This window comes from Monodelphis domestica, chromosome 2 (genome assembly GCF_027887165.1).
Source record: "Monodelphis domestica isolate mMonDom1 chromosome 2, mMonDom1.pri, whole genome shotgun sequence".
Taxonomy (NCBI): Eukaryota; Metazoa; Chordata; class Mammalia; order Didelphimorphia; family Didelphidae; genus Monodelphis; species Monodelphis domestica.
In genome coordinates, this window is record NC_077228.1 from 239,294,175 (window position 1) to 239,308,128 (window position 13,954).

At 36.5% G+C, this 13,954-nt stretch overlaps 1 protein-coding gene across 15 annotated transcripts in view; it reads right to left on the reverse strand.

Moving 5' to 3' along the window:
* TNRC6C (trinucleotide repeat containing adaptor 6C) overlaps positions 1 to 13,254 on the reverse strand; it is a 266,081-nt gene extending 252,827 nt beyond the window's left edge. For 7 of the 15 annotated variants that reach the window (XM_056817423.1, XM_056817424.1, XM_056817416.1 and 4 more), the window contains exon 1: positions 13,076 to 13,100. Coding sequence is in view for 2 of the 15 variants with exons in the window: in XM_056817415.1 (XP_056673393.1) it covers positions 13,145 to 13,174 (30 nt within the window). In the remaining 13 variants the exon portion in view is untranslated. Of the gene's footprint in view, positions 1 to 11,619; positions 12,292 to 13,075; positions 13,101 to 13,144 lie in introns of those variants that run through there. The other 8 variants (XM_056817429.1, XM_056817428.1, XM_056817427.1 and 5 more) reach the window with 5 other exon arrangements.
* Between the last annotated feature and the right edge of the window lie 700 nt (positions 13,255 to 13,954).

Consider the following 13,954-nt stretch of genomic DNA (forward strand, 5'->3'; position numbering starts at 1 on the left):
AGGAGCTTAAATTCTACTATGGAATGGGGATTGGGGAGGAAGACACATAACACATTTTGATCTGTGTTTTAGATCTAGTTCTAGAGGTTCTTTTTTCATCACTGCAGATCATAACCTATCAGCCTGTCCTTGATGTGCAATTCTGAGCTATGTGTTCTCTTGCAAATATGCCAGAGATATATACTCAGAATGTAAGGGACCATCTTCTAGATCTCTTAAGTTCTATGGGTACCAATAAAACATGTAAGCTTTCCATTCCTCATTCCCTATAATCTGTGATCACCACACTTATTAAATTTCACAGACCTACTAATTAAAAATTTTTAATTTGTATTCCTAATATACATAGATTTAGTAATTTATAAATATCACTCTGATCTTCAGTTTTAAAAAAGATACTTCACAAGATCCAACTGGAAGATATACAGTGCTGGTTGTACTTAGTAAATCATAATACTTATTTTTCAGTCTCATTCACCAATTCTGCAAAAGTTTTTCTTGAAATTTAGCTAGTATGTTTCCAACTTCTCAAATGTCAAATCAGATGTTCTTGCCAGTGAATCAGAAAATATTTAATTTTAATATTTTTAACAAGTGTATTCAAAATCCATTGAAATAATTTGGAAGATTTTTTATTTAGCAAGTTAGAAAATTGTGCTTCAAAGTGTTTTAGGTTTATAAATATCAGTTTTCAAATGACACAGAAGTTTTCCATAAAGCATTATATTTACTAATGATAAAAAAAAAAGCCTTTACCTTCGGTTGTGGAATCAACACTAAATATTGGTTCTAAGGCCAAAGAGTTTTAAGGGCTTGGTGATTGGGGTTAAGTGACTTGCCCTGGACCACACAACCCCTTACTGTTAGCTCTTTGCTATCTACTTTCCTTCAAGACAGTACCAAAAAATAGTATTTCTTGACTTTATTATTCAAACACAGCAAATGATGCATTGGAAACAAATGTACGTTCATCCAACAGTATAGCAAACCCCCTTGCCACTGATTAATGTGGCCAGACTTGTTTCTTCAAATCTTCAGCTATTTCTGTCTTCCAACACTATTTACTAATAAAGAAATGCATTTTACTTTGTCAGCATATTGTTTTTCATAGATTATTTCAGCCATTTTTAGGCAACAGGAAAAACAAGCATTTACTGAACAGTTAATATTTTTTCTTTTGCTATTAAGAAAACTACAAAGTCGGCTTCTAAATTTACAAAGTACTAAACTGCATACTTCATAACTTCAAATATCACTAAAAAAAAATGGTACAGAGATTTGTCTTCATGTCCTAGATCAGAGATGCTTAAACTATTTTTGTGTCAAGCGCCCTCCTGGCAGGTGGATGTTTTTAAATGTTTTTAAATAAATTTTAAATAAATGAATAAATGAAATTTAAAGGTTGGTGACATTTAAATTGTAATTTCCCCATCCAATACAAATGAGAAAGTTGTGAAGACAAAAAGATAAAAGCAAATGTATCTAGGAAAATCCAAAGAAGAAGAGAATCAAAGCTTCAAGGGAGAAATGGCACTAGAGCTGAATGAACCTTCAAAATATACTGATTCTGAAAGGTAGCTATGAAGAACAAGTAAATTTTAGGTATATAAGTGATTTGTTAATCATCTTAGAACTATATATACAATTAATTTATATTATTAGAGTATTATACTTTGAAAGAAAAAATTATATAAACTCTTCAAAGAAACTAAATAAGCCATAAATGAGCTCACAAACAAAACTTCCCAAAGAACAACAAACTCCAATGTTACATAAACTATTTGCAAAAACAGAATAAAAGGCATTCCTACTAAACTTTTTAAATTGCATAAATGGTCTTGTTATCTAAACCAGGGAGCAGCAAAGAAAACTAGAGATCACCATTCCTTAATAAATAACAGTCCAAAAATATTTAATAAAAAATTTCACAGAGGATAAAGCAATATATTTTAAAATTATGATCAGGATGAATTTGTAGGAACTCAAGGTTGGTTCAATATAGGCTAAGACCCACAATATACCAAATTAATAAAATAAAAACATAACCCCATTATATCAATGATGCAGGAAAAGCTTTTGACAAAATCCAACACTCATTTCCATTTAAAAAAATTAACACATATAGGTCTAAATGGATTTATTCTTAATATGGAAACTAATACCTATCTAAAATTATATGCCAGCATTGTATACATATATATGAGAAATGCTAAAAGATTTTTGTAAAACAAGGATCATTTGTTTTAGTATAACTATTACTATTTGATGTAGTTTAAAAAATGTTTGTTATAGCAGTATGATAAGAAAAATAAATTGAAGGGATAAGGGGAAATAAAATGACTATTTTTAGATGATGATATGATTTTCTACTTAAGAGAACTTTAGAGTTTGAAGTTAAATGAAACAATTTTGGCATGAAAAGGCATAAAGAGAAAATACATTCTAAATAATTATAGAACGTATAAATTATTTGGGAATTAGATTAATACAACTATAAAACTCTTTTTAGAGAACCAAAGTCCTAAATAAATGGTCAGGGTTATGCCAAGCCAATAAAAATGACAATACCACCTAAATTAATTTACTGATTCAGTCCCACTACCAAATACTTTACAAATCTTAAGAAAAAAATAATAAAATTCATATGGAACAAAAAAATTCAAGAATATCGAGAGTACTAACTTTTAAGAGTGGAAAGGAAGGGGGCACTTAGCATTACTAGATATCAAACAATTTGGGAAGGTTTAAAATTGGTGAAAGTTGATCATTGATGAGACAAATTAGGACCACAAGACCCAGAAACAAAGAATTATAGTAAAATGGTATCTGATAAACTGAATGCATCAACTTTTATTGTAATAAATTATTCATTATTCAACAAAAAAATCAAGAAAAAAGCAGTCTTGCAGAAATTGAGTTAGAACAGTATCTCACAGAATGCATACTAACTTCCAAACGGATACATGATCTAGATATATTCATATTGTTTTTAAAAAATAGAACAGCTGGAAAAGAAAATACCACTTGCACTATGCATAACTTTTTGAACAAACAAAAGATTGAGAGCTTAGAAGATAAAATCAACAGTCTTGATTACATAAAATTGAACAAATTTTAGACAAACAAAATCAAGACAGGGTTAGAAAGGAAACAGTTGCCTGGTAAAAGTTACTTATCCTGAGTTTGTCCAATAAAGGTCTGATATCAGGACATATACAGACTTGATTCAAGTATATAGATGAGAACAAGAACTATTCTCCAAAAGATAGAGAATATAAATGAGCAGTTCTCAAATGAAAAAAGTAAGTTTTCAACAATCATATGCAGAAATTCTCCATATAACTAATAAGAAGGAAAACACAAATTAAAACAACTTTGAGTATCTATCAAACATCAGACTGGCAAATATGATGAAAGGAAAATTACATTTGTTGTATGGAATCTCACACAACAGGTACATCTGTATTTTAGTGTGCATTCAGTTATCAATCAAGACCATAAAAGACCCAGGGTAAGTGTTCCAAAGTTGAATAAATTCATTTTTTCAGAGTCTGGGAGCCAAGATCCTTATGTTCTGGTAAGCAGGTAAGAATATTCTGGTTAAGAAGCATGTTGGCAGTGAAGATGTCCTGGACAAATGGCTAGACAGGATGTTAAGAATATTCCCTCACAAAAGCAAATTAAACCAACTCAGAGGTACCAACTCACACCTATTATGGCTAATATGGCAGCAAAGGAAAGTAATAAATGTTGGAGATGTGGCAAAATTAGGATGCTACTGCATTGCTGGTGGAATTGTGAAATGATCCAACCATTCTGGAGGGCAATTTGGAACTACACACAAAGGGCTTGCTGCCTGCCCTTTGATCCAGCCATACCACTGCTGGGGTTTGTACCCCAAAGAGATAATAGGAAAAAAACTTGTACAAAAATATTCATAGCTGTGCCCTTTGTGGTGGCAAAAAATTGGAAAACGAGGGGATGCCCTTCAATTAGGGAATGGCTGAACAAATTGTGTTATCTGTTGGTGATAGAATACTATTGTGCTAAAAGGAATAATGAACTAGAGGAATGCCATGTGACCTGGAACGACCTCCAGGAATTGATGCAGAGCAAAAGGAGCAGAACCAGGAGAACATTGTACACGTAGACTAATACACAGTGGCACAATCAAACGTAATGGATTTCTCTATTAGCAGCAATGCAAATGATCTAGGACAATTCTGAGGGACTTATGAGAAAGAGTGCTATATATACATCCAGAGAAAGAACCATGGGAGCAGAAACACAGAAGAAAAAACATTTGCTTGATCACATGGTTCAATGGGAATATGATTGGGGATGTTGACTTTCATTAATCACTCTATTGCAAATATTAATAATAAGTAAATAAGTCTTGATCAATGACACATGTAAAAACCAGTAGAATTACTCATTGGCTATGGGAGGGGGGGAAAGAACATGAATCATGTAATCATAGAAAAACTTAATAAATAAATAAATAAATAAATGCAATTATAAAAAAGCATATGCCCTCAAAATAAATAGAGAAGTTAGGAGGGGTGGATTGGGGGAAAGATGACTAGGTCTATGCTGAATTTAGATGCCTACTAGAGCTATCTAGTAAGCAGTTCAAGATATAAGAATGGAGCTTAGGAGAGAGGTGAGGTTTGGAAATAGAGATTTAGGAATCATTTGACTGGAAGAGATAATTGAATCCATGAAATTATCACTTTTAAAAAATGGAACATCTTTTATGCTTCTTGATAACTTGCTATTCTTCCTTAAAGAAATATCTATTCATATCACTTGATTTACTTATCTACTGGAGAATGGCTCTTAGAGAGAAGAACAGAATGATGATACTACAAAAGAAGACTAAGAAGGATTAATCAGCTAACCAGGAAGAGCCATGAGAAAGTAGTGGAAGAAATTTCACAGAAGACACTATCCAAAATGAAGGGACAGTATCATATGATGCAGGGATAGGAACTGAGAAAAACTCGTTGGATTCCTGGTAAAGATCACTATTGACCTCAAGAGTGGCATGATGACAGACTCTAGATCGCAAAATATTAAAGAATGAGTGAGAGATGAGAAAAATGGTTATAATGTTTGGAAGCTCTCCCTCTCCTTTTTGGAGGGGGGGGGGGAAGTTTGATTATGAAAGGCAGTTGAAATAAAAATATAGCTAAAGCAGATGGCAGGGTCAAATGAAGGTTTTTGTGAAGATTTGGGTAAGTCTGCAGGCAGCAGGAAAAGAACGAAAGGATAATAAGAGGTTAAAAACTAAAGATAGAGGATAGACAAATGTGCAAGTTCCTATAGTAGACTAGAAGGGTAAAAGTACAGGGACTGTTGTTGAAGTTTCTTATACAGAAAAATGAAACCTTACAAAAAATAAATCAAAGAAAGCACACTGCCACATAAATTTAAATAGAGAAAAAGGATAAAATGTGTTTGAGTAATTTGGACAAAATAACATTGAAATATCAACTTTAAATTCTGTTTAAAACTACTTAGTGGTACAATTATACAAGTTGAACTAATGTTTTCAGAGAGATGGCACTACAAAACTCTAATATAAAGGTGACCCCAAATTACTGAAAATCCTGGCACACACAGTGGACTAAGTGAGAAAAATGTAGTAGTTTTCATTTTAAAGGAATGTGAGAATCAAGAGTGACAAAATAGTTTTATATAGATACGTTCATCAGGGTGCTATAACCTATAGCAAGTATATATTGTCAAACTAGTGTATTCAATTTTTACATTTTTGTGAAAGTATAGAGAATTTGTAATCCCAATAATTTTGTGGATTCCCAACCCAGAGACTAGAAATCAAAATGGCAAATAATCTCCCAGAACAAATATATAGTGGATTACCCACACAAATTTCTGCTTTAAAAACAAGAGTTTCTTCAAATTGAAGATTACAATCATTACAAAGACTTACAAATGACTGATGAAGAAAACAAGGGAAAGAGTGAAAGGAGAGTATAAAAATACTATCTTCCCATTGCTATTATTTACCTTCATAAGTGAATGATTTTAAGTTTACTATAAACCATCCATTTATTAAAGATATATGTGTTCATTTCTATTCATTACTACATCTTAAAAAAATATATATCCCATAATGTAGCTATCACTCAGAGAGCCCAAGAATATTGAGTTCAAAACAACAGTGAAAGCTGCTTTCTAAGCTTATTCCTTCTGTTGTGGTTTACAACCATGGAGGGCTCAGGAGAGTGCGAACAGCTATCTGTGGTACAGCAGTAATGTTTTATGGCTGGATGCCCAGATTGTCTAGCTCTGCACGCTGCTCTCTAGTCTTTTGAGGGCCACAGAAAAGGAATGAATTCTTAATAAACAGCTCCTCATCCTTGCAATAGATTCTTCATTTGCAACTAATAGCCATTGAATTCAATGCCAAAAACAGCACAGAGAAATGCTTCACAAACATATTTAATATACAATCATTTATTTAGTCACAATTTACAGTTTATAAAACTGCAATTTTCAGGAAAGAAAATATAGTTTAAATATATAATTTAAACAAAAAGCTTAGACAATTATTTCAAATATACAACTTGTATTCCTTGTTTTGACACTAAATTGACTATTCTCTATACAGAGAAACAATTATTTCAGAAAGAATACTTACTCTTCCATATCACTCTATAAAGTAGAGTTTACACAATAGGCATGTTCTTGAAAACTTGGGTATATACTGAATTTTTTAGAAGTCAAATTAAATCTTAAATTCACTAAGGGAGATAGAAATTTAAATTCTATTGAGAATTCCTTTATACGGCAATCCCCATAATCTTTCATTTTTTTGTTAAGCCCAATTTTGTAAAATTCCATTTGCTTAAAGCAAAAAATTGATTTTATTTCCTCAAACTGCCTCAAGTTTATGGTTTTGTTTCTAGTCCTCTACTACAGAACCAAAATATATAAAATTACTTAAAAAACCTCCATTATAAAACTAAAAGCCAACTACCCTGAATATAACTGAACAGGATAAAAGTTAAGATTACCTAAACACTAATCATTTAAAATGGCTCTTTTTAGTTCTTCAAACTCTGATACTAATTAAGACCCTAACTAAGATTTCCATTTTTTTTTTGGACTAGACTCCCCCCCCCCCCATTGGCATAGAGAACTTCCAATAAAGAGATTTCAACATTTTTTGTGTGATGGTCTCCTCTGAAAGTCTGGTGAAGTTTATAGCCCCCACCTTAGAAGAATATTTTGAAAATATAAAAACAGACAAGATTACAAAGGAAATAAAATATATTTAAATAATACTCAATATATTTTGAAAAGCAAGTTCAATGAACCCAATTAAGAATCACTGAAATAGGAAAACTACTACTACAGATATGCACTGCTCTGCAGTTATTATATATCAAGGGGTTGCCTAGGACATTGAAAGATTAGTTACTTGTCCAAGATCACATAGACAGCCAGTGGGACATAGATGGGACTTGAACCCAGGTCATGTTGAGTCTCTCCACAGTGAACTTCAATGTCTGGCTCAAAACTAATGAAGTATCACAAAATTATGTACAAAAAAGACCAAAATAATAGCATTTACCAAATATGCACTGGTAATATAGGAATTCAAATAGAAGGTTAGATACAGATCACCAAGAAATAGCAAATTTAACATCCTGGCCTACTTCCCTTCGGTGTTATCCCACTTTAAAAAAAAAAAAAGCAGCAAGTTACACATTTTTATCTCATACCTTCATCTATGCATCTTTTGGAATCCCTAGTTTCCCTTCAAAGCTGTATAAGCATTGCCTTCTAAAATGAAGCCTTGCCAGATTCCCCAGCTGCTTGGACCTTCCCCATAAAAGGTACCTTGTATTTATTTTGTGTGTGTGTAAAAACATACACACACTCTCTCACACTCTCTTACTTTTATATATGAGTTGTCTGCCTAGACAAAAAGTAGACTACTAGAAGGTCGAGACTATTTGCTTTATCTTTTTGTATCTCTAGCATTTACCACAGCTCGGGGTAAAACAGTAGTCCCTTCATAAATGCTTGTTGATTAAGGGGACTTTGCAAAGTTCTTTTCCTTTGAATTCCACTTAGTCCATCTCTCAAGTCTTAATCCCTAGCCTGAAGATTAACTCTTGACTTCAAGATTTTCTGCAAAGCACAGTGCTCTGCACAGAGTAACTGCTTAAGAAATGCTTTTTTAATTCATTCATTCAAGTTAGTTTTCTGCTCTTACCTAGTTCTTACTACACATTCCCTTTATTATAGTTAAGGAAATCTCTTGGCCTCATTTCTACTTGGTTCATACCTTCTTAAACACATGCCATCCTTCTATTTGGAATAAGCACTACTCAACATCAAATATATTTTCTTTCTTATAGTGTAATAACATAAATTTAAGGCTAGAAATAATCTTAGAAGCCAAAGTCCAATATCTTCATTTTTACAAAAGAGGGAACACAGGGCCCAGAAAGCCTAGTTAAGGGCTTTGTCAATTTACACAGATAAATGACAGCTGAGATACAAACCCAGGGACCAGTGCTTTTTAAAAAAATGTACCATGTTGCTTTTTTACAAAACCTTTTACACAAGACATTCAAACTGAGAAGATTATTGTATCTACATACACAAGCACACATTCCAATCATGAGGTAGGGGAGAGGAATAAAAATACTTTTTTTTTTAAACCTGAGGACATTGGGGGCGGGGGGGGGGGGGGGGGGGATGCATACAGTAAATTTTGGAGATTTGGAGTTGTCTTCTTTATTTTTCATTTAATCTAATATCATTTGCATTATTTGAGATAGTCCATTAGCAATGAGGTTATATTTGAAATGTTACATTCTTTATTTAATTTGAGGATGGGGAAGGGGGGTAAGTAGAGAAGGTTGAACATGTTCTCATGTTCTCAGCCAGTACTGTATTGCAGGGATTTTATCTTGTAATTCTTTCCAACTCAGAGCCTCCCTTCACCAAAGAAAAAGGCTGCCCTGCCCCACCCCGACCTCTTCCCCTAGTTTGTTTTTTGGAAAAGGGCCAAATGACAGCAGTTGGAAAAGCACAAATTTATCCCAGAAAGACCAGCTGTTTTGGGGGAAGGGGTTGATTTAAAGTTTCATCTATTCCTTTAAATGACATTTTAAAAATAAAATCAATAAACTGTTAAATGGAACATTCCTTTAGCCTCTCTCCTCCAAATTACTTGTAACAGAAAAAGATAAAAACCTTTTTTTCAATGTTCTAGATAACTAAAGATAAATATATAACCTATCATGCCAATCAACTTGGACAAAATATTTGTAATACACCATTACAAAAATGTGTACTTGCAACTAGGAAAACCTGGAACCAACATTTCATATCATACCCCAAAATTTTCATCTCAAAGCGAATAAATTTCAAAAACCCATTTTTAAATGGGATTAAAAAGAAATGTTTTTTTTTTTCAGATAGACTGGCCAACAATTTTAGCTTCAAGCTATTTATTATTTCATACTTTGACATTAAAATTATGGTATCCACCATTAATCTGCAGTTCAGGCCTTAGAAAATATGGATATGTAAAGGTTTAGAAATTTTTAATTAAAATTTGGAAACAAAATCAAATCGGAAAAACAGTTTAGCTCTTATAATATCTTGAGACCCAAAAAGCTAGCACTTTGAATATTAAAAAAGAATTTAGCTTGAATCATCATAAGTTATTATTTCACTTAACTTTATTGGTACAGTTTTCTGTACAAGTTTCAAGTTACCCAATTATTCCTCCCAAAGAAAAATGGATTCTAATTACAAAAAATGATTATTAGGCCAGATCAAAGAAATCAAAAGGCTCTCTAATCCTGAGATACATTTTAAAATCAGAATTGTACTAAGTGAACTAAACGCAACCTGAACAATTCAGTATTGTTTTATGTTGAAAAAAAAAGTTGAAAAAAATTTAAATTCTTATTTGCACTATGTGTTTAGTTTTCCAATGGCTTTCACTCTGTGGATGTAACTGTCTTTCATATAACTCTGTGCCAAATGGGTTCATTGTGGCCTAAAGGTTTAATACTTCAATAAAAAGAAAGAATGTCATTGATGATGACAAAAAATATACCACTGCAATATGTGCAAATATCAGCAAACTAAGTACCCCATGTTGGTCATTAGAAACATATTCACTGACCCATCAACCTCGACCAGACCAAAGCAGGAAACAAGAAACCACATTTTTGGTGCATTCACATTACTCTTAGTGATGCAAAATTAAATAAATAAAGTAACTTTAAGGAAGGGCCTATATTCTGAAATTCAAACTACATTCCTGAATTTAAAAATCATTAGTATGATAATAACCAGAAATTTTGTTTTAAAGTTCATAGATGCTGAAAACTTTTCCAAAACAATACAAGCCAGTCAGAAGCTACTAAACAACTGATGTAGTACCCCTTAAAACCGCTTAAGTTACAAGATATTATACACCATTTTGAACTTGCAATCCATGTCTGGAAATAGTAGAGTCCATTCAAATGGATATTTATTTAGGATTTTGTCAAAGATTTGAAACAACTCAACTAATTACCCACAGAATCACAGTCAAATTGAAATATGGTAGGGGTTACCCATCCCAAAAAACCCAAATCCACACTGCTCTCCAATCATTCACTGATTAAGTGGTATTAATTTCTAAACTTCAATTTAACACACAAGTGGTTTCTTTAAACAGGAAGCCCTACATTTACTTATGCGTATTTAATGGCTGAATCAATTAGTTAAATTCCTATTTACAATTCACAAGTGGAAACAAACGTTCCTAAACCAAGTGAAAAGGAGGTACTCTGAGGAACATAATCAGATAACAGTACAGATGTGGCACGGCTCATTTTTAAAAAAAAATACACATCACTTGGTGCCCACAGCACCGTTAGGAAATTCACCTATTTAAGAGATGTATAAGCAGTAAAATCACCATCATCAGAAAACAAAATACAAGTTTTAAATTTCTGAGTGCCTATGTGATGATAGCGAATCTATAATTTGGGGACTTCTTTTCTAAGGGAATAGAATTTCTTCAAATCCATGGGGGAAAGGGGAGACGAAGAGGGGGGAGAGGTATGGGGAGGGGGGAGATGTAAAGAGAGGGGAGTGGACAGTCGTTTATTTGTAAGTGATCAATTCAAATCATACGACTGCCATAAACTACACTACCTGTATATAATTTTAAATACACATTTCCAAAAAACAAGAATGAAAATCTGTCTTCTCACAACGTCTATTTCTATCCCCAACAACTGCTTTTTAAACAAACACAAGTGAATAATACAAAAATTCACCAAGGGATCATTTGTTTCTGGTCAAACGGCAAAGGAAGAACCGTGATGCCAGCACAACAGACCATAGTCTACCCCCTCCCTTTTTTCCCCAAGCATCTGAAGGAATTGCGGAATTGCATCCTCCCAGTAAAGCAACCTTCCTGTGTTAGGCTTACTCAATACCTCCCACCCAGACACCTCAACTGGGCTGGACAAAGACATTTTCAGCATCTTGAAGCAAGTTGGAGCTCCCAAAATTGGCTCCTGCGATGCGAAGGGCTCCCAGCCTGGGGAGCATATCCACACTAACCTCGGTTCCTGGCCCCACGGTGGCTGCAGTTCGCGGTTCAAGCTTCTCAGGAGGCTTAAACCTGTCAGGAGCCGCCTGGGGGTTTCGCTGGTTCTCCCGAGGCGGAGAGAGTCCCTGCCCAATCTGTTCCCCAGAGTCAAATGTTGGGGCCAGAGGCAGGGGTTCCCGCCTGCGAGGAGTCCGGCCCGGGCAGTGGGTGGGAGGAGGCCGAGGCAGCAGAGAGAGCAAGGAAGCGGCAGCGTCGGATCCTGACAGGTCCAGGTCCTCGATCTGCCCTTCTCTTCAGATAAGGATGCCTAAAGCTCGAGCCCCGGCCTGAAAGCCGGAGTCGAAGTGCGGCAGGGGTGGCGGCGGCGACGCGGCTCTGCAGCAGGACCCGGGAGACAGCGCAGGGCCGGTTCTGCTCCCGCCTACGGCTCGGGCGGGCCTCCCAGGGGACTTCAGCAGAGCACTGCAGGCGAAGAGACAGCTCGGGCAATAGACTGGCGATAGAACGAATGAGAAGTGTTCACTGCTGCTGGGCGGCGGCGGCGGCTACTGCTGCTCCTGGGGCCCTCGCGCTGAGGTGCGGAGCTGCCACCGCGGCCATTTTGTTGCTCTAACTGACAAGAACACCACCACCACCACCACTCCTCCTCCTCCTCCTCCCTCACGGCCGACAACACCCCCACCCCCCACACGCCTCCTCCTTTCTACGACTCCCGCCAGAAGGGGCGCTCGCGCCCCCTTCCCCGCCCCTCTGCGGCCTTAAACAGGAAGTAGTCCCGGTCCCTGGCACGTGACACCCACGGTATCTGCATACAGGGAAGAGTTCTGACCAATCCCAGGTCTTGCTCGTGCTCCGCCCCTAAAGCGCATTTCTCTCCAACCACCACCCCTGGTTCCTCAGCGTTTACGCCACGCCTTCTCCTGCCTTCCTTAACCTTAACACCCCGCTGATCTTCAACCGTCTAAAGAAGTCTTCCCCATCTCACTCCCCCATCTCCACTTTCCTCCCCGCCTCCCGCTCCTCCAGGGTGCGAGAGGGCATTCACGCAGTTTCCTCTCCTCTCTCCACCTTTACTCGTTTTCCCTCCTCTCTCCCACCACGTTCGGGTGATGCGATTCCGTGTTATCTTATTGGACCGGAGGGTAGAGGAGGCCGTCTCAACATCAGCTCCATTTAAAATCGACCTTTGATAAAATGCTGTGTGGCGAGAAGGCCCTGTGGTTTATCGTAGTATATTTATACGGCGGTGCTGCAGCTCCGGTAAAGCACGCGCGCGCGCGCGCGCACACACACACACCACCCCATCCACACACAAGCAAGTTCCCCGCCTCCCTCGTCTAATACGCCTGAGCCCCTCCCCCGTCATACATACGCATGCATACCTACCCACAGATAGCAAAAGTGGCACGCCCCACCCCCTCCTTCGCCCCTCTACCCTAACATATCCTTCCTTCCCTGTGCACTTACCACCCAGACCCTAATTCTTCGAAAATCATTGCCTCCCAGTGGAATATCCTGCCCGCAGGCCAAACAAACCTCAATGCAAAGCAATCCCCGACGAGACATCCATTTTTTTTTGGCCACGACACAAACACTCCCCTTCCAGCACTTTGAGCTAATGCGCTGCAGATACTTCCTTCGCGGAGGTTTCCCAACATTTAAAAAGCTGCTGCGTCCCGTGTCTTTCCCTTGCTATTCGCGGAGGATAGTTTGAACATAGTAGGCATTTTGTTAAATTAAATTGTTTATTCTTTTTCATTTTAGTTCCAGCTGGAGCATGGAAGACTTTAATGAAACCAACAATTTTCTCCATTTTTTAAATCAGTATTCTAGACAAACCGACTTTGCGCATCATCAGGTTCAGAGGCACTACTTTAAAGCTTAGGTAATTTCTCCTGCTTCAGGGAGGGATTAAAATACTGTACTTCTTTGAGGCCCTCATAAAGGATGAAGGGAGTAACAAATCGTGAGGCAGAATTGTTCCTATCTCGTAAAATCTCACTCACCCTGGAGCTCCTGTGCACTCCTGCCATCTTAAAGCCATTTTTCTGTCTTTCCCATGGTCAGCTTTTCATAGAGCTTTCTTAAGTACTCTCTAATTTCTATTTCTGATGTGTAGCTTTTCTTAAAATCTCCACCAATTATTAAGAATTAAAACCTGAGAACATTTCTTGTTTCCTTCACTCACTATTATATTTAATTTCTTTTATCTTTTGTCCTGTTTCTGTAAAGGTGGCATATAATTACAAGATACTCCAGAAATGAGGGTATAGTATTGGGGAACAGTTGCTGGTCCACAGTGACTGGAGTAGTGTACCTGCACCCTTTCTCGAAGAAGCACTTCTG